The sequence below is a fragment of the Cynocephalus volans genome, chromosome X (assembly GCF_027409185.1).
Source record: "Cynocephalus volans isolate mCynVol1 chromosome X, mCynVol1.pri, whole genome shotgun sequence".
Lineage (NCBI taxonomy): Eukaryota > Metazoa > Chordata > Mammalia > Dermoptera > Cynocephalidae > Cynocephalus > Cynocephalus volans.
The window spans coordinates 68,816,972-68,836,732 of NC_084478.1; the positions used below are offsets into that span (position 1 = coordinate 68,816,972).

General features: G+C 41.7%; 1 protein-coding gene across 1 annotated transcript; it reads left to right on the forward strand.

The window, feature by feature from the left end:
- Positions 1-14,064: 14,064 nt before the first annotated feature.
- Positions 14,065-14,559, forward strand: LOC134367404 (diphosphoinositol polyphosphate phosphohydrolase 3-beta). Its single transcript, XM_063084145.1, has one exon. The coding sequence runs from the start codon at positions 14,065-14,067 to the stop codon at positions 14,557-14,559; it is 495 nt and encodes a 164-aa protein (XP_062940215.1).
- Positions 14,560-19,761: the final 5,202 nt, after the last annotated feature.

Sequence of the window (19,761 nt, forward strand, 5' to 3'; positions counted from 1 at the left end):
CCTCATGCCATTAAAGGACATAGAGTATCTATGCCCGATATCAGCTCTTCCACCATATTCTGGCTCCTGGCTTACCATAATCAGTTTCTTTTCACTGCAACAATTGGGTAAAAGCAATCAGCCCCTTTTCAGGCACGCACGCGCGCGCGCACACACACACACACACACACACACACACACACATCCTATAACACCAGTGTACTGATCTGATACTGGTGTGTTTCAGGGGACATTGTGCTTGACTCCCCAGCATACCTTCCATCTCCTGTTCCATCTAAGAAGGCAGTCGTGGCAACTCCAATATCTTTGACAATCACTGATATTAGATTGGTCGTTGTGGGGAAAATAGAATAGTTTAGTCAGGCTCCCTCCAGCTCAGGTCTTGCTGGGGGTCGAGCAGCACATTTCTTGTAAACAAATTGTGCGTGGGTGGAGTTAGTGTGCATGTGCACTCACGTATCTTTCTAGTTAATTGCTAGTGTGTGTTCTACAGTTTTGTGAAGCAGGCTGGCGTCTAGCAATAGAGCATGTTTACTCTGCTGGCAGCTGCTCGTTTCAGTTTTTCTTTGGACTTTGCCGGTAGCAGTCGAGTTTCTGAGTTTCTCTTTGTACTGCCTAGCTCCTAGACGTGTGTGTGCTGAATAAAGACTATTCCTTCTTCAACCAAGGCTCCAAGGACCATTTTGTCCAGTTACCTAGCTCGTAGACCTGCATGTGAAGGGTTTGTGAACGGGCTCGAGGGATCTGTGAGTTCCAGACCCTAGCCCTAGCTCTACAGTCGTGCGGCCAAATTCAGTCTCATACGCTGGGGCTGATGGTGGAGATATTGTCTGGAAAGTACTATGTCATAGGTTCTTTTTGAAAAGGGACACTGGAAGATATTTGCCTTTTTATATGTAAAGATTATCATGCCTCGATCAAAGGCCTGGAATCGCTACAGCCATCTTGGGACAAGTGTGATGAGGACACTGAGGACTGCAGAGGAAAGAGAGGGAAAAAATTCTGAACTCTTGATGACAACCCTGAGCTAGAGCTCCCCGTGTCTAGCATCCACCTACTTTTGACTTCCAGCCTATTTTGGAAACAGACCAAACATTTAATAAGTAATAACTAACTGCCAGGCACTACTGTTGGCCCTGAAGCTACTGTAGAGAACAAAACAGACAACTGCCTCTGCCCTCGTGGAACTCATAGTTTTGTGTAATTATACAACAATAAATAAAAGACATAACTAAATGTACTGTATGTTAGAAGATTATTGCTCCACTTGTCACTTCTCGCTGTGTGACAGAGACACAAAGATTACTCAGAGCCCAAATATTGAGAGCAATGAGAAGCCCGAAGGGAGTAGACTGAGAAAACTCCCTCAAGAAGGGAGAAACAAAGCACAGCCCCGAGTCAGTATTTACCTCAACTTATATTGTAAAGACAAGGAAATAGAAGAGCAAAAATAAATTAACCAATCATTTATCAAAGGAATGAAAAGGAATCGTCTATGGGGCAATCTCTGGAAAACATCTTGAGAAACAAAGGGAAGGGAGTAAAGCTGGATAAGAAATTACCTTAATGTTCTTATCTAATCTAGCAGAACATCTTTGAAGATCTTTGCTGTGTGCTAAGAGTTTTTTCCCTTTGAACAATCTCTGTTCTGCCTCAAATCTCTTGTCTACATTAAAGGCTTTTGCCCCATGTAAATTCCCTGGAGTTTCTCAATCTTAACATTCCTACACTCCTCCACAGATATAATGGCATGGGGAAAATTAGAGCAAGTTAAAAAAGATCTGGAATCCTGAGGAGTTGGAATTTTTAAAAAGGGAGTCAGGATAGGCCTCCCTCAAAAGGTGACATTTGAGCTAAGATTTAAAGGAGTAGATGAAATGAGCCATTAAATATGTAAAGGAAGAATATTTCAGAGGCAGAGAAAGCCAGTGCAACAGGCTCCAGGCAAAAGTATGACTATTGTAGCTAAGGTTGATGTGGAGGCATCTAGTGGGAGGGTAGCTGGATTTTAGAGAAGCACCAGAATATCAAATCATGTAGGAACATGCAGTCCTCATAAATACTTTGATTTTTTTTTTCTCTTAATGAGATGGAGAAGAATGCAGAGGAGTGGCATGATCTGCCTTAGGTTTTAAAAAGATACCTCTGTCAGCTGTGATGAGACTGAACATTAAAGACAAAGTTATAGGAAGCTAAACCAGTAAGAATGTCATTGCAATAATCCAGGCAAGAAATTGTAGTGGCTTAGAGTCGAGTGGTAGCAGTGGAGGTGGTGAAATTGCTCACATTCTCAGTATATTTAGAATGTGGAAGCAACAGGATTTCTGGATGGATTTAATGCCAAGATTGATCACAATGTTTCTAGGAGAGCATCTAGAAAGATAATGTTAATGTTAACTGAAATGAGGAAGAATGCAAATTGATGAAATGAGGGGGACGAAATAAGAAGTTTGAATTTTTACATCATTAAAATCAAAATGTTTATTAGGCATCCATGTGCACTTGCCAAGTGGGCAATTGGAAATAGACTGTGGAGTTTAAGTAGAATATCTAAATTGGAGAGACAAGGATGTAGATGGGATGTAAAGCCACAGTACTAGATAAGATCTCCAAGGAAATGAGTGTTGGTACAGAAGAGAAGAGGACCTAAAACTAAGTTCTGAGGCACTTCAATGTCAAGAGATTACAAAGAAAGTAGGAGAACGGGCCAAGGAGACTGAGGAGTTGCAACTAGTGAGGCCAGAGAAAAATCATGAGAGTATTGTTCTGGAACCCAGAGAAGAACATATTTCTATGTAGAGGAAGTGATCAACTCTACCCAAAATTATAGATAGGACAATGAGAGGTCTGCAAAACAGCCATTTTATTTAGAGATATTGATGTCATTGTTACCTTGACAAAAACAGTTTCAGGTTAGTAGAAGGCGTATAAGCCTGATTGGACTGTTATCGAGGCAGAAAGGGAGGAGAGGAATTAGAGGTAGTGAGTGCAGACAACTCTCTGTGAGAGGTTGGTAATGAAGGGGAACAGATAAATGGCAGTACATAATGGTGGAGGAAGTGAGGTAAACAGGTTTTGGGTGGGATTTTGGGGGTTTTGTTTTGGTTTGCTTTTGTTTTTTAAGATAGAAAAAATGACACCAGTTTGTATGCTGACAGGAATAATGTAGCGGAGGGAGGAAATATTATGAGGATGTTGCAAATGCTGTGAGATGATGAATTTTCTTTTTGATTTAGGCAGTCCAGGTAAGAATTTTCTGCTACTTGAAACCTGCAGAGTGAGCTCTGACAGAGTGAGTCATTGCCTTGGTGTGTCTAAGAAGTTTTTGTTTTATGCCTATTGTGGAGGCATAATTTTTAATAGTACTCTCTTTCATCTGGTTTGGATGACAAATTATATGGTCACGCTAATTAGTTAGGAACACTGGTTCTGAAGCCATAGATTCCAATCTTATGCCAGCCACCTACAAGTTGTCATCCAGGATAAATTACTCGGCTTTTGTGCCTCAGTTTCTTCATATGAAAATGGGGTTAATAAAGACACATATCTCATTGTGTTATGCTTATCAAATGAGTTAAAGCATTTAAGGAGCTTACAAAAGGGCTTGCAACATGGTAAAAGTTTCCTAAATATTAGAAATCCACCTACCACATAATGTAGAATTCCCCTTTGCAGTACAGAATGTAAACTGTCTGACTGTTTGGCCCACTCACGCATATAAACTTAATTAATTAACATGTAACTATCAAAGTGAAATTATTGACAGCATCATTTTATAGGTAAGGAAACAGGGAAATAGTTTAACTATGATACAAGGCAATTAAAAAATAAGTGTTCATTTATAAACTGTGTGTCAACTTGACTGAGCCACCGAGTGTCCAGACATTTGATCAAATATTTTCCTGGGTGCGTCTGTGAGGGTGTTTCTGGATGAGATTATAACAGTGTTTGAATTGGTAGAATGAGTAAAGCAGATTGCCCATCCCAGTGTTGGTGGGCCCCACTCAATTAGTGGAAGGTCCAAATAAAACCAACAGGCTGACCCTCTCTTGAGAAGAGAGAACTGTTTCTGCCTCAATCTAGAGCTGGGATATTGGTCTTTTCTTACCTTCAGACTCAAAAAGAAAAATTGGCTTTTCTCAGGGCTTGAGCCTGCTGCCTTTCGGACTGGACCTTACACCATTGACTCTCCTGGTTCTCAGTTCTTCAGACTGGGATTGGAACTTACATCACTGGCTTTCCTGGCTCTGCAACTTGCTGACTGCAGGTCTTGGGACTTCTCAGCCTCCATGATTGTATAAGCTAATTTCAGTTTCATAAAAAATCTCTCTCAGTGTCTCTCTCTGTCTCTCTCTCTCTCTCTTTCTCTCTCTCTCTCCATACACACACACACACACACAAGGGTACTTCAAAAAGTTTGTGGAAATATAGAATTAAAAGATAATACAAATCATTCCATAAACATTTTGAAGACACTAGATACACACACACACACACACACACACACACACACACACACACACACACACACACACACACACACACACACACACACACACATATGTACCATACTGGTTCTGTTTCTCTGGAGAACCCCGGCTAACGCACTTGGCAAGGCTACAAACTTCTTGTTAAATTAAAATTACATGGGGTGCTTGTGCAACAACTTAAAGAGTGTACAGTACATTGACAGTACAGACAGGCAAGTACACAAAATAGGGCTTTCATAAATAATTAATTGATGGTTATTACAGTTTGTGACAGGCAGAATTCTAAATTTGGTCTCCCAAGATTTCCTGGCATAATTGCAGGGGCTGTGAATACAATCAGGTATCACACCCATCATTATGTTATGTTAAATGAAAATAGGAATCTGCCAGTGTAATTAAGTTACTAAACATTTTGACTTTAAAAAAGGCGGATCATCCTGGATTATCTAAGAGGACCTCCTCTAATCCAACAAGCCCTGTAGAAGCAGAAAGCTTTCTCTGGCTAGCAGCAGAAAGGAAAGCAAGAGAGATCTGAAGCACAAGAAGGATTTGACACATCACTGCTTACATGAAGATGGAGGTAACCACGTGACGTGAAATACAGGCAGTCTGTAGACGCTGAAGGCAACCCCTGATGACAGGCTGCAATGACCTGGGGTCAGCCCTGCAACCAAGAAAACTGAATCTGCCAACAACCTGAATGAGCTTGGAAGCAGATTTCTCCGCCGGGCCTCCAAGTTAAGATCCCAGCCCAGCTGACAACTGGATTTCAGCTTTGTGAGACCCTAAGCAGAGAACTCAGTTGATCCATGGCAGACATCTGACCTATGGAAGTGGTGAAATAATAAATGTGTGCAGTTTTAACCCACTACATTTGTGGTCATTTTTATGCAGCAATAGAAAACCAATACATGAGTGTTTAAGTTAGCACAGCATTGGATCTGTGGTGGTGAAAGCAATTGGCTGTGTTATCCAACCTACTGGAGAGGATGAGGAATAATTTCTGGCTTCAGCATAACCACATGCAGCTCTAAGGTACAAATTAAAATAAGCACGGCCGAAGGCACAGTGCAGAGAAGTCTAAATGTTGTGTAATGCAGAATAATCGCAATATAGAGGCAAGAACAGACAGCTTGAGGTGTGACAGCACCAGGTAAGATGCCACCAGACTCAGCGTGATGGGCTCAGATGCTGTATCTGACCCTTCAGTCCCAGCCCTTTAAATGAGGCAGAGCTTTCAGTTCCAGGGTTCTCCTATGGGGCAACAACAGACAAGCAAAGCCAGGGGAATGGCAGGTAATGGCTCTGAATTAAATTGAAATAACTTATGAAAAAGGATCTGGTGTGAGAGACATTCCTTGAGGCTTTAAAGTGAGACGGATAGGCTCCAACACCAGCCAGCTCTGTGTCCAGAGTTTCAGGACTCTAATTTGTGAAGTGTGCCTATGCGTGCATGCAGGGGTGTGTGTGTATAACACGACCTTATTAAACGATTTTGACAACCTTTACAGACCACTGGGGTTAGGATTCACTGCATAATATTCAGCACTAAGACAGCTGCACAATAATGTCTGCATGTCCCCCTAACCCCATACTCTTCCACAGTGCATGGAACATGGGGACTTTCTGACTTTTATCCCAGCTCCCATCTTTCAGTGCCTTCTAGTACCAGTGTACTGTTGACTTCCTGGTTTCGTAATCGATGTCAGCCTTTTTTATAATCTCATGGTTTCTGAAATGTCCTCACAGTGGCATTACTTTTGAAGTTAATCTAGGCTTTGGAAATAAAATGTGATTGATGCAGAAAAATGATACCAATTTAACTGGAGAAATTAATAAATGAATATAGGACTGCTCATTTGATTAAGTGTTTAGGTGAAAAGCATAACTGTTCAGGAATATGAAATCAAGCCTGTGAACCGCCAAACAATGGCATTTTCAGGTATAGGCATGCGTGTTCACAGTCACAAGGTCTCACTTCTCCTGATTTGGCTCCTGATCCTATTCCCCCTACTCTTTCTCAGTCTATTTCTTTTTCTCCTCTTCCTCTTTTCCCCTTTTTGCACTGCAAATGTACCGTGTTCAGATTATCATCATTCAGAATTTACATCCCTGTTTTTGTTTTCCTATGGGACAGTTAAGGACTAGAACCATGTTTTATTTGGTCTTTGCATATTGTCTACCAAGTACACTGCATAAAACACGGTAGGCATTGCAGAGGGTTTGCTGAATTACTATATTTCATACTGAAACATGATAGCAAAAACACCCACTTCCAAATTGGAACAGCACAGTAGATGCTTTTACATAAGTACCACACGTGTGGCTTTTGTGTATCAGGTGCCATGCAAACTCTTCTAGAAGCTAGTAGGTGTTGGAGGACTAGAAAGTCCACGTGCCTCTACACGGTGCATAGCATAGTTTTCAGCATACGATGTGAGGTGATTCAGCATTTCTCATAACTTAGTCATGTGTATGCATTTTCCTATCTGCCACCCCCGAATATAGTGTTATAAACTTAATGTTTTAATCGACTTATTTGTCATGAGTGAAACTCTCAAGTTTTAGATTGATGTAGATTGATGACATAATAATGGCCTGGAATTTTTAAATTTGCATTGGTGGCTTTCAAAGACACAGGGATTTTTTTCCAAGATTTTTTAAATTTGGGGATGTGCTGACCAATGTAGGCAATAGATTGCAACAGCACTTCTTTTAAATCTCAACTCTGCCACTTCCTAGCTTTGTGATCGGGGGTGAGCTATCTATTGCTTGAGCCTTAATTTCCTCCTCTGTGAAACTGGAATAAAGGTACTTATGTCACAGGGATTTTATAAAAATTATCAACAAGATGCATAAAGTACATGTCACATGGCAGGCCCTGAAAGAACTATTCTTATATCTTCTAATATTGTAGTGAAGATACAAAAAAAAAAAATAGGGTTTTTTCATAAGGATTTTGGGATTTCAATATTTCTTTGGAGTGTTCATCCAAAGCAAAAATCAAGGAGGCTTTCTTCTGAGATGTAGGCTGCTAACTATAGCTATTTGATCAAAGCTAAAGCAGAGTTCAGAAACTAAGAGTCTGACTGGTGTTCTCTTCTAGGAGATATAATAGTGTATTTGGGGAAAACTGCTAACGCAACCGCTAATTTTCAAACTTTCCTCAAAATAAATAACTTGGAAGAAGATGGAAGAAAAAGAAAAGTTATTTCCCTTCTGGTCTCGAATTCCCAGAGAAAGATGCTTGGCTCAGAGCCCATGGTCATGACTGATCTACCAAGGTAATGATGGTGCATCTCTCCAGGTCTGGCTGGTTTTATTGAAGGTACGTGAAGCTTTTATTGTGGAACCGGGAATGCAGCCATTTTCCCCATCACAATTTTCATTCCAAACATCATGTGTATGTGCCTTGTTGTCTTCACCTAACGAACCCGTGAAGTTTTAGAACAGCTTGGTGACCCAGGGAAGCCTGTTCTGCCTCTGAGGGAATTGGCCTCATAGTGCCTGAGCCTGTGGGTACACAGTGTCAGTGATACGTAAACTATCTTCCCTCCTGGGCTGTCGTGATGTCCTTGTGGAAGGAAAGGCATCCTGCCAAGAACAGTATCTTCACACACAGAAACTAGCTCTGCAACAAAGGACCCTCCTCAGGATCCACCCTTCTCAAAATGGCGAAGGAGTTGTAAATACCAAATATTTTATCTCCTCACAAGGACTTGAAACAGTCCCCTTTCTTCCGCCTCAGCCCGCATCAGCGTTGAATTTACCAGCATTTGGCCGAAGGAGCTGGAATGAGGAACTTCTGAAAGTGTTAGGAGATGGGATGAAAACAGTGGAGAGATGAATCTCTGAGAAACGGGAGGGGACCAGAGAGAATTGCTGGGGGCAAGTTAAGTTGGGGTCTGTCTATACTGCAGTCTTTGTGGGGTGTTATCATCAATGAGCCTGGAAGCTTCCACCTCATTTGGCTACCTACTAGCTGTCAGACACTGGGCGAATTACACAATGCCTTTGATCTCAGTATTCTCCCTCATAAAAATGGGAGCGACGATATTTCTTTGAAGTGTTTTATGAGAACTAAATGAAAGAAGAAAAATGAAGTAGCACATTATTGTGTTTACTATTACTTTACATTACCCACAACTTTATTTTCAACTATGTCATGACATTGTTTTGGTTCCATTGTGTTTAATTTATTTGTTATTATGTTTTATTCTGAAAGATAATGTCTTATTTAAAATATATATATATAACATGTAAATGATAGTACATGTCCTGCACAGATAAAGCAAAAACCTTTCAGGTGATCTGGAAACACCACCCCAACTCACGCTGAGTAGCAAGAACTGCCCTAGCCCTATGAGGATGCGGCAGAAAATGAGAGAGACTCCTGTTTTTTCCATCAGTGTCACTTTCCAAAGATTAATTAGTGGAACAAATATTCAGCAGTGCCCTTCTGGTTGTATCAGAGAGCATCCTTGATGGTAGATTCACAAAGACCAACAAAACATGGCCCTTTCCCTCAAGGGTCTCCCATCTAGCAGGGGAGACAAACACCTTCATTGTATCAGTAGAAATTTCTGAGTGACCACGATGTCTGCTCAGCAAAGTTCTGGGCTGCTTGAGATATCCCAGTGAGCAAGAGACCAAGATCCCTACCATCCAGGAGCTTATACTCTATCTAGCAAGAGCAATAGGGGAAGAGAGAGAGAAGCAATAACCTAATAAATAAGCAAATTACAGAGTCTGTTAGATGACACGTGCTGTAACAAAAAGGAAATTTAGGGCGAGGTAAAGGGGATCAGGATTGTCAGTGACAGGGTGGCAAAGATGAGTGTGCTTAGCAGTGTATCATACGGTGGCCTGGGTAGGCCTCATTGAGAAGGTGAGAAGTGACCAAGACCTTGACGGAAGTGAGGAAGTTAGCTTCGAAGATATGGGAGAGGAGCATTCCAGGCAGAGGGAACGGTTAGAGCAAACACCGAAGGAGTGACACGTACTGTACAGCCCAGGAACTCTCGATGCAAGAGCAATTTGTCATAGTGAATGCACAAGGATTACCTGTGGACTCAGACACACCAGGGTGGGAATCCCAGCCCCACCATTTACTGGTTTGCTTACTCTAACACATCTCAGCCTGTTTCTTCATCTGTTGATGGGCATTTTCATACTCATTTTCAGATTGGTTGCTAAATAGATATTAAGTACATAAAATAAAGCAGGCCATCAATAAATCAAAACCACAGCCCAGAGGGACGACAAAATAGAATATCTTTTTGTCCGTATCACTTAATTCCTTTTTATCTTGCAGGGGAAATTGAAGCTTCAAATTGTTAAGTAACATGTCGAGGTGACACAGCTATTAATTGCTAGCAGCGAGATAGGCACTCACATGCTCTTTTCACCATATTGTGCGGAAGAACACCACGATGGAAAATAGCTTTCACTGAACTCAGTGAATCATAGCAAATAAACACCTTACCTAAGAAGTTCGGAGTTGACTGTGAACCTCATCACAAAAGACCACAAGAAATCATAGCTCTGGAGAAAAATACCCTTTTGACAAGACGTGGTGGTGTGGTGAGAATGTGGGCTAGGGAGACATGAAGCCTTGAGTTCAAGCACAAGCTCCACTCTAAACCTTGACTTTCTCCTCTATAGAGTGAACATCATGCCTGCCTCCCTCCCTAACGGTTAATGGGAAGACATTTAGATAGGACACGGGACTTAACACAGGGCTGGACACCTAGACTGTACACATCGAACATTAGCTGTCTCAACCTCATCCCTCTCCCTCTGACTCCAGGGAAAGTGAAATGCCAACCTCTTTAAGTAGAGGTGAAATTTCTACTAGGAAACATATTTTTTCCTCTCTGATCGCTTTGGGTTGGATTTTGATGGATGGCAGCTAATGGTTGTATCAGCTAGCTTTTAATGCATAACAAAGCACTCCACAATTTAGAGCTTTAAACAACAATCTATTCTTTTGTTCACAATCCTGCAGGTTGACAATTTCAGCTGGGCTCCTCTGAATGGTTCTCCTGCTGTTCTTGGCTAGACAAGAACAACATCTTATGCATCTGTGGCTAGTGCCCTGTCAGCTAAGTAGCTTTGCTGGGGGCCCAATCATCTAAGATGGCCTCATCCATGTGTTGGGCAATTGGTTCGCTGTCAGCTGGGATGAAGAGGATAAATGCGCCATGGGTCCCTCATCATGGGCCAGCCCGGGCTTCTTCACATTGCTGTCATAGGGTTTCAAGAGCAGAAAGAGAGGGGAAACCTCAGCGTGCAAGCGTTTTTCAATTCTCTGCTTGCTTCACATTTGCGAATGTCCCACTGGACAAAGCAAGTTACATGGCCAAGGCCAGAGGCAACGTGGGAGGAAGAAACAGGCTGGAAGGAACAAAATGCAGTTGCTGTTGTAACAGTCCACTGCTACAGTGATTCATGAATTAAGGCTGCTCATCATTAGAGAAATACAGTCGACCCTCCGTATCTGTGCCTTCCGCCTACTTGGATTCCACCAAACACAGATTGAAAATATTAAAACAAAACAAAATTGCATCTGTACTGAACCCGTACAGATTTTTTTCCTTGTCATTATTCCCTAAACAATACAGTATAACAACTACTTACATAGTTCTAGGTATCACAAGTGATCTAGGCATGATTTAAAATATCTGGGACGATGTGTGTAGTTTATATGCAACTACTAAGCCATTTTACATCAGAGACTTGAGCATCTGTGGATTTTGGTATTTGAGGGAGTTCCTGGAACCAATCGCCTATGGGTATCAAGGGATGACTGCACTTAAATATGGATAAACCAGACAGTGGAATGCTATTCTTTTCAGAATGATTTTTACTCTTCTTTAGGAAAAGTCATAGCTGTTCTTGCTCTATTACTCTAATAGGTGACTAATAAAATTGTTTTATGAAATTCTGGAAAAAACCTAATCTGGAAACATGTAAATGGTGAATCTCCTTACGCAGAAACATGCTATGACCTTGACTGTAGGAGGCCAGCCTGTACCTCTTTTTGTATTATAATGTTACTGTTCCTCTTGCTTGGGATAAATATGCCCCCCAGCAGAGGCATATTGGATAGGCGTAGTCTGAAGTGGAAGTGCAGGAACAGACTAGTAAATGGTACCTCTGGTAGGTAGTCCCCGGAGATAGTCCCCGGCAATTGTGAAGTAGGCTTGCAATGTGGCCCAGGCCTGGTTGGACCACTCTTCCCCCGGGACACCAGCCTAATCTCCTGCTTTGCTGGAGTGCCTCTTGATTCATTCAAACCATCTTTCTAAGTTCTGAGTAGAAGTTTTATCGTTCTCTACTACTGTTCACCATGTTTTCGATCCCTTGGTATTTTGTTTTGTGGTGGTTGACATCGCCAATTTGAATGACATCATTTCTCTATTTTATTTTCTACATGACTATTGCTGGTGTGCATAATAGCTATTGATAAGTTAAATATTAATATTTTATTCTTCCTTTTATAGGAATTCATTTTTACATTTTTCCTTAGGTGTTACCCTAGGGTATATTCATATCATCTACAAATAATGGCAACTTTGTCTCTTTCTCAATATGACTTTTTTCTCTTTACAATCTCATTAACACTGAAAAGAACTTCTAAAGCAATATTTAATGATATTTGTTATAATACGGCTATTTGTCTTGGTTTTGATCGTGATGGAATTTTTTTTCTAATTGTTTAAGATTATCTGTGTGTTTGAGAGTATGGAAAGGCCAAGGAGTACAGCCTGCTAAATATATTTTCTTAGTTTGTTATGAATCAGCAGTGTTGAATTCCTTCAAATGCTCTTTAACCTTCCATACGTCTTTAAAAAATGGCCAGTAGCAGTAGTGTCTCTATTTATTGAAGCCATTCTCTTACATCTCTCTATTTTATCATCCTTTTCATACATGACCCATACATTTTTGTACTGTTATGCTCTAGATATTGCAGATGTTCTTTGCCCCTTGGGAATAGAATCATTTTTATTAGTGATTCTGGGTATAAATGGAGTCCAGCAGATCCTGGGAAACTGGACTGAGTTATTTGAAAATTGGACTGTATGTTTCACAACTCCTTTCCATTTCCACTTCAGAGTCCAGTTCCCCTTGATGAAGGGATTAATTATTTCATTGGAAAAGTAGTTCTTCATGATTCCCCTCGCTGATGCCAACAGAGTGTCAGCAAGCAAGAGACAAAGACGCTTAAGTTGCAATACGACAAAAGTTAGGGGACTCTAGAGGTTCTCCTCTATAAGGGAAACACTAAGAAGAGATAAAAAGGAGAGGGAAGGCTCTAGGTTGTTAGATTGGGGGCTGTGGGGTGCCATTTCTTGGCCAAGAGGACAGGATGACCACACAGCTGTGAGAGGGCACCAAGGGCCTTGCTCAAGTCCCACGCCAGGAGACTTTGTAAACTCAGAATGTCAGAGTTGAAGGGACTTGCGCGTGCATGTTTTCCAAAACCCCAAGCAGTGCTTATCAGTGAGGGAGAGGGTGGAGCGTCGTGCGGAGGGTAGAGAGTCTTGGGATTTAACACATGGCTAGTTGGGATGGTTCTCCAGTTGTTAGGTGGCTATGGATCAGAGTGCAAATGCCTGCAACAAGTAGGCGAGAGCTTTACAGATGAGGAAACTGAGGAACAGAGAAGTTCAGTGAGATGTAAATAGGGGTTTAAGAAGAGTGTTAAATTATGGGCTGTGCAAGATGCTTGGCAAGGCGGACAACCTGTTGAAGAAATAAAACCGCATGATGTGGCTCAGCAAAGATTAGGTAATATTTTGCCGAGAATCCTGTTGGTCATTTTGACAACACGGGGCCTTCCTATAAGTCATCATGGTACTGGTCACGGTGGGGGATGATGACGACGATGTCCTTGCCCCTGTCGTGTGTAAAATGAGTGTGAGTGTGTCTCATGCGTCGCGGTGGGGAGGGTGCGGACAAACGTCCGGCCGCGCCACAGCCAAGTTGGGCTCAGGGGCACAAGTGGAGGCAGACAGTCTTGGCCAGAGCCACAAGGCAGCGAATTTCACCCAGCGCGAAGGAGGCTCCCAGCCCCAGAGGTGCGGGGCGCCTGCGCAGTCGGCCCCAGGCGTCGCGCGCTGCGGGAGCCGGGAGACCCCCGCCTCCGCCTCTCGCCCTCCGCCGCGAACGCGCACGGAACGGTCCGAGAGCGCGCACGCGAATGCGCCTCACCTCGCTCAACCCCTGCCGGGGCGGCTGCGGGAGACGCTCCGGAGACGCAGGTGGGCTCTGTGCAGAGGCGCGGGCTCGCCGGCTCCCCGGCTCCCGGGAGGAGGAGGCGGAGGCGGCGACGGCGGCGGCGGCGGCGGCGGGGCGACCACTCAGGCGGCTGGGATCGGGACCCTCCTCGCGGGACCGGCTGGCCGGCCACCGGACTGGCTGGCCGACGCGCCCCGCCCGCCCCCGCCCCCGCCCCATCTTTTCCTGGGCTCCGGGTCGCCGGCTGAGGCGCCACTCTCTGCCCGCCCCTCGCCTCGGCCTTTTCTCTTCCCACCGCCTCGGCTGCCCGGCGGCGGCGGCGTCCTCGAGGATGAAGTGTAAGCCGAACCAGACGCGGACCTACGACCCGGAGGGCTTCAGGAAGCGGGCGGCGTGCCTGTGCTTCCGGAGCGAGCGCGAGGACGAGGTGCTGTTAGTGAGTAGCAGCCGCTACCCGGACCGCTGGATAGTGCCGGGCGGGGGCATGGAGCCCGAGGAGGAGCCGGGCGGCGCGGCGGTGCGCGAGGTGTACGAAGAGGCGGGAGTCAAGGGGAAGTTAGGCCGGCTCCTGGGCGTGTTCGAGCACAACCAAGATCGCAAGCACAGGACGTACGTGTATGTACTGACTGTCACTGAGCTGCTGGAGGATTGGGAAGACTCGGTTAGCATTGGGAGGAAGCGAGAGTGGTTCAAAGTCGAAGATGCGATCAAGGTTCTCCAGTGGCACAAGCCCGTGCATGCCGAGTATCTGGAAAAACTAAAGCTGGGCGGTTCCCCCGCCAATGGAAACTCCATGGCCCCGTCCCTGCCAGATAGCGATCCCTAGTATGTACCGCGCCGGCACAGACTTGCGATTGTCCGCTCCCTTAGGCTAAACCCTGCCCGAAGCACCTCTCGTGCCATGTGCGGTCTCGCTGGGAGGAGGGAGGCTTCTTTTGTTTCCTTGGCAGACCTCTGAATCACGCTTGCAAACTGTCTCGGTTGCCAGGCGCAGTTTTCAGACAATTTGCACGTTTTTCAGATGCTTTGAAAATCGCTTCTTGGTTACACTGTAAAATGTTTCGGTAAGCCAAAGCCGCACGGGTTTTGGGTTTTTTTTTTCTTTTTTGGTTTTTTTTTTTTTTAAGGTGCCTTAACTGCTCGCCCTGTTCGTGGAGAGGGTGGGGGTGCGCGCGCTCTGTGCAGCCTGTGATGTGTGTATTTGTTTGTCTGACATTTCACACGTTTGTGCGTGAGTGTGCGTGCGCATTTTTAATACCAGTCTTGTAGTGGAGGCCTGTGAAGTCCGACCAACACCTTTTATTATTTTTATCCCTTAAGTTGTTTTCTCTTTTCACAGCATCGGCCCTTGCCACCGAGCCCTTCTGTGGCGAGAGTTGGTTTAAATGATGAGTTTGGAATTTTTAAAAAAGGATTAAGAAATTTTACGTCTTGTGCTCCTTCAGCACTGGACGGTAATTTTAGCTTCAGAAATGTGATCTAATGTGCCTTTTTCAGGAATTCGTCTGTTCATATGTAGATCATTTGATTTTCAAAAAACTTTCACAGCTGGTCATTTTTCACTGCTGACTTGAAATGGCCACTTTCTATAGAGTTTAGCAAGGTAGTACCTCATACAGTAGCGACTTCTGGGGAATTGCTAGCCAAGTACATTTGATATACAGTACACATCTTACCTTGAAAACTGTGTTCACAGAATATGATTTAGTGTCGTCAGTTTCCGAGGCCCATTGCCCCTTTCTCCATACCCTAGAAGAACCATGATTCTCTCGATATAAATTCGTTTCTGAAAGAAATTTATCTTAGTGCCATTCCAGTTAAACTTCCCTGACGCCCATTAACCACAGGCATGGGATCTGTTGTGATGATTACATCCCAGTTGAGTGAGCTCTTTTGATACTCAGCTGTTACAGACTTCTCAAACTGTTGGGACACTCTCTCTTAGAGATTGGGGGGTAAATGTTTTGTTTCAGGACAAACTTTTTGGGGTGCCGAATTAAAAGTTCTTACATTTGCTTCGATACTTGCCTGAAATCAGGAATCCCCTCTAAAATATGTGAGTATATCTTCTGGAACTTTCTCTATTCCCCCAGCCATGTTAGAAATTATGTAGAAGGAAAGCCTACTTTTGAAGCGAGTACCAAGGGTGGAAAAATCATGCCTAATTGTAAGGAAACCTAGAATACATCATGTCTCTTAAACATTATTGATAGGCACTTTGCGTCCCTGTTATGTATTCTACTTAAGAGTTGTGTGAAGTCTGAATTCTTCTGGAACTCATCTTCTCCCGTGAAGGTTGTGGAATAGCTTACTTTGTGAAGGGAGTATAGATGAGGGATATCTTTCTACATAGAACCCTTAACATCTTAAGAGTATTCTACAAACTAATAATAAATTTAAGTGGTTATTAACTGTAATTTAAATATTTTGTTCTACAAATGAGCTTTTTAAAAGACACAATCACTGGTCGAATTGAATATTGTTACTTTTTTTAAAAAAAATCTTTGGTGCCTCTTTTTAAAATAAGATCTTTGCCATATAGAAATATGTCTAAATAAAAAACATGTAGTTAACAAAAGTCAGTGTTGTCAAATGAATGAGTGGACTAGAAAATAAATAGCTTTAAAAAACCAAATGTATAATTTCATGCTCTAAATTATGCAGAAGTATGGATATTATCAAAATGTATCTTTCTTTTTATAGAAATACATGCCTTATTTTTAAAACAAACTTTTTAAATCCTACAAATTGACCTTTTCTGTTCCAATAATCTAAAACGACTAATAGTCTCAGTAAACTGAGATTCTTCAAAGTATACACTAACCACAAAGAAAGTGGATTGTTTCTTTATCACTTTATTTTATACGTAGTACTGCCTTGATCTAAAATGGCACACATACCTGGGAGATTTAACTTAAACGTGTCATTCATAGAGATAATAATGCACAATCTATGTTTTGACTTTTGAACTATGTATTTGACAAATGTGAAAAAGTACAGTGTTGATGTTAACCAGCTCAAGAGTTCTTAGCCTGTAAATATTTGCTCTGTTTTGTTCAGAATCATTTGGATTGAGTACTACAACTTGCTAGGATTTTCTTTAGCATCCAGATATCTTCAGTTTATGCAATTTGTAAAACTCCCAAGCCTTTCATTCCTAAATTGCAATAGAACATTTTACATTTATCAGACTTTAAAGTAAGTTTTGAAATTCACATAGGTAGTTCTTATTAAATATACTTATGGAATTCAGTGTAGAAAAAATTAAATGAAAGGGCCCAAATAGCCTTTCATTTTAAAAGAATAATCCAAAAATTTTAGGGTAAAATACTTGACACAAAGGTAAACTAAATGGTGTCTATAACCTCTGTCCTCCAACTTTAATGCACAGTTGGAATTTTCTTCTTACAGAGTCATTACATAGCACCTATACATTAAGTGATGATTGCAGTAAAAAATGTACAGCTTAATTTTTCAGCTCATACTCCGCCCCACCCCCCTGCCTCAAAAAACAGTGGCCTGATCAAAAAGAATTAAAATTTTCAGATATGAAGTAGAAATTTGTTTTCAGCATGTTTTTTAAAGGGCTATTTTTTTCCCCACTGGACAAGTGCCTACTCTTATTCTTAAAAAAAGCTTGAAGATGACATGTTGAAGTAAAGGTAATTTTAGTATGTTTGATACAGAATTTGCCCTGGGTGTCTAATGTATTGTATTTTCTAAGAAACCTATCTATATTCTGTTGATCAGATCACTGTTGAAAGAATTAACCCTGAAAGGAGTGAGGGGTGGCCATAAATGTTTTTAATTTCTTTGTATGGTTTCATTTGAGAGAACTGTAGTGATTTTAGCATATTTGTATTTAGAAACAATAAAAATTGGAGTATGTGTGTGTAAGAATAGGAACAGGCAGCTTGTAAAATAACAACATTAGAGGGCCCTTCTTGGACAGATAGTTTAAAGGGCTCTGAAGCTGGAGCTGCTCCTTCTCTCACTTCCCTTTAAGTGGAGTCCAACTGTAAGAAAGAGCAATTCCTTCCTCAATGGTTGTTAACTGGGAAAAGGGAGGTGAAAATGCTGCTTTAGAGCCTACAGTATTAACACCTGGCCAAATTTTTTTTTCAGTGTTCCTTTTGTGGAAGCATCAGGCAAAACAAATATTTTCAGCATCATTCTAGTATTGTAATCATCTTTCTGAATGACTGTTAGCCTATTAGAATATGAACTCTTTGAGGACTATGACCCAGACTTAATCCTCCCTGTATCCTCAAAGCATAGAAGAGGGGTGAAATTTTGAGACATTTTTCATTGATCCATAGATTAGAAATGTCTACCACCAGTGTATTCCTGATTTCTCAGCTTCATAATGTACCTGGGACAATTTGTTATTCCCTCAGGCTCTTATTTGGCCTCACAGTGGGACTGCAGTGGATAATTCACTGAAGGCTTTTCCAGTACAAAGTGGTTGATGAACCATAGTAGGTCCTCAGTAAATATTTGTTGACTAGAGGAACTGATGAACCAATAAAACTGTATTAATAAGATTATTTTTTTCTAGGTGAATGGCATAGATGTTGTTCAGATTTACTTTGAAAGAATCAAGTATGTGAACCCAATGATGAATGGAATTGTGAAGCACAGGTGAGCTCTTTCACTCTCCCAAGGATACAGCTCATCCTATGCTTTTGGACACTTCTTCCCTTTCTATTACAACTATTTTCCAGATTGTTGCACTACCACTGTATCTGTACAGAATTCTGACTTGGCACCTGTTGCCTTTTTTTGTGCTTTTATGATAATATGTCTGTATTTCTAATCAGGTTATATGATTTTGAATTTAAGGGACTTGTTTCCTGAGTCTTCTTTTTTATATCTAGCATATAAGCATTCCTTGAAATATGGTAGACATCACTGAAGTTTTGTTTAAATAGTTAATTTTGTAATGACACTGAGTGATAAAACATTCCGCTTCTAATTTGTCTAGCATATATTTGTCTTTTATATATCAGGTGTCACACAACTGTCTCAAGGTAGCTGTGAGATATTAGAAAGCAAAAATTCTTACTCATAGGTCTATGTCATCCCAGACATTGATGGGCCTCCTGATGGCAGTACTCTATACCACCTATGAAGTATATTTGCCAGAATTTTAAACCAAATTTGACCATGCCTCTAGACATAGTTCCTAATCTATAGAAAATACAGAGAAGAGAGAAACACACTACTGTATACCACAGAGATTCAATCGGCAGAATCCAGACTTCAGGAAACTCTATAGGACAAATGACCCAGTTTCTTCAGTAAATAAATTGCAAGGATGAAAGAAAGAGATGGAGGGTGAACCTATAGATTAAAAGAAATTTAAGAGACATCTTAACCAATTGTGTGGATCTTATTTGGATCCTGATTCAACCAAACTAAAATGAATACATTTATGAGATAGGGTAATTTGAACTTGACTGGATATTGATATTAGAGATAATGGTATTGCGGTTATGTTGGAAAGGAGTCCTTATCTGCATTCTCAAATATTTACAATTGAAATGATGCAATGTCTGGGAATTGCTACAAAACAATGAGTCTGGATTTTAAGTGCATTGGAGACATGGATGAAACAAGATTGGCCTTGATAATTGTTGAAGCTGGGTGATGGTTAAAGGGTGGTTCATTATATACGTTCATCTCTACTATTGTGTGTTTGACATTTTCCATAATAAAAAGTTAATTAAAACAACTATTGGAGTTTTTCTTATTAAGGCTAATATATAAGGTAAAGGAAAAAAAGTGGAGGAAAAATTTTAGATTGTTTAAAAAATGTTGGCTCTGAGGTTACCACTTCTGGCTCAAAGAAGTCAAATGCTCAAAAAGAGGGGAGACATACCCTGACTATGGTTTCCTTGCTACAGACCAATATTATGTTTTTCTTTTAATTTGGCCCATTGAAATAGGAAAAGTTAAATCCTTACTTATTCCTACTGGAAAATGAGAATGGATTCTCATATGCTGTTGAGTAGGGTTTTTGACAACA

Bases quoted from the DNA above. Each gene is read 5' to 3' on its own strand.
- LOC134367404 (XM_063084145.1), top strand. From the start codon at position 14,065: ATGAAGTGTAAGCCGAACCAGACGCGGACCTACGACCCGGAGGGCTTC.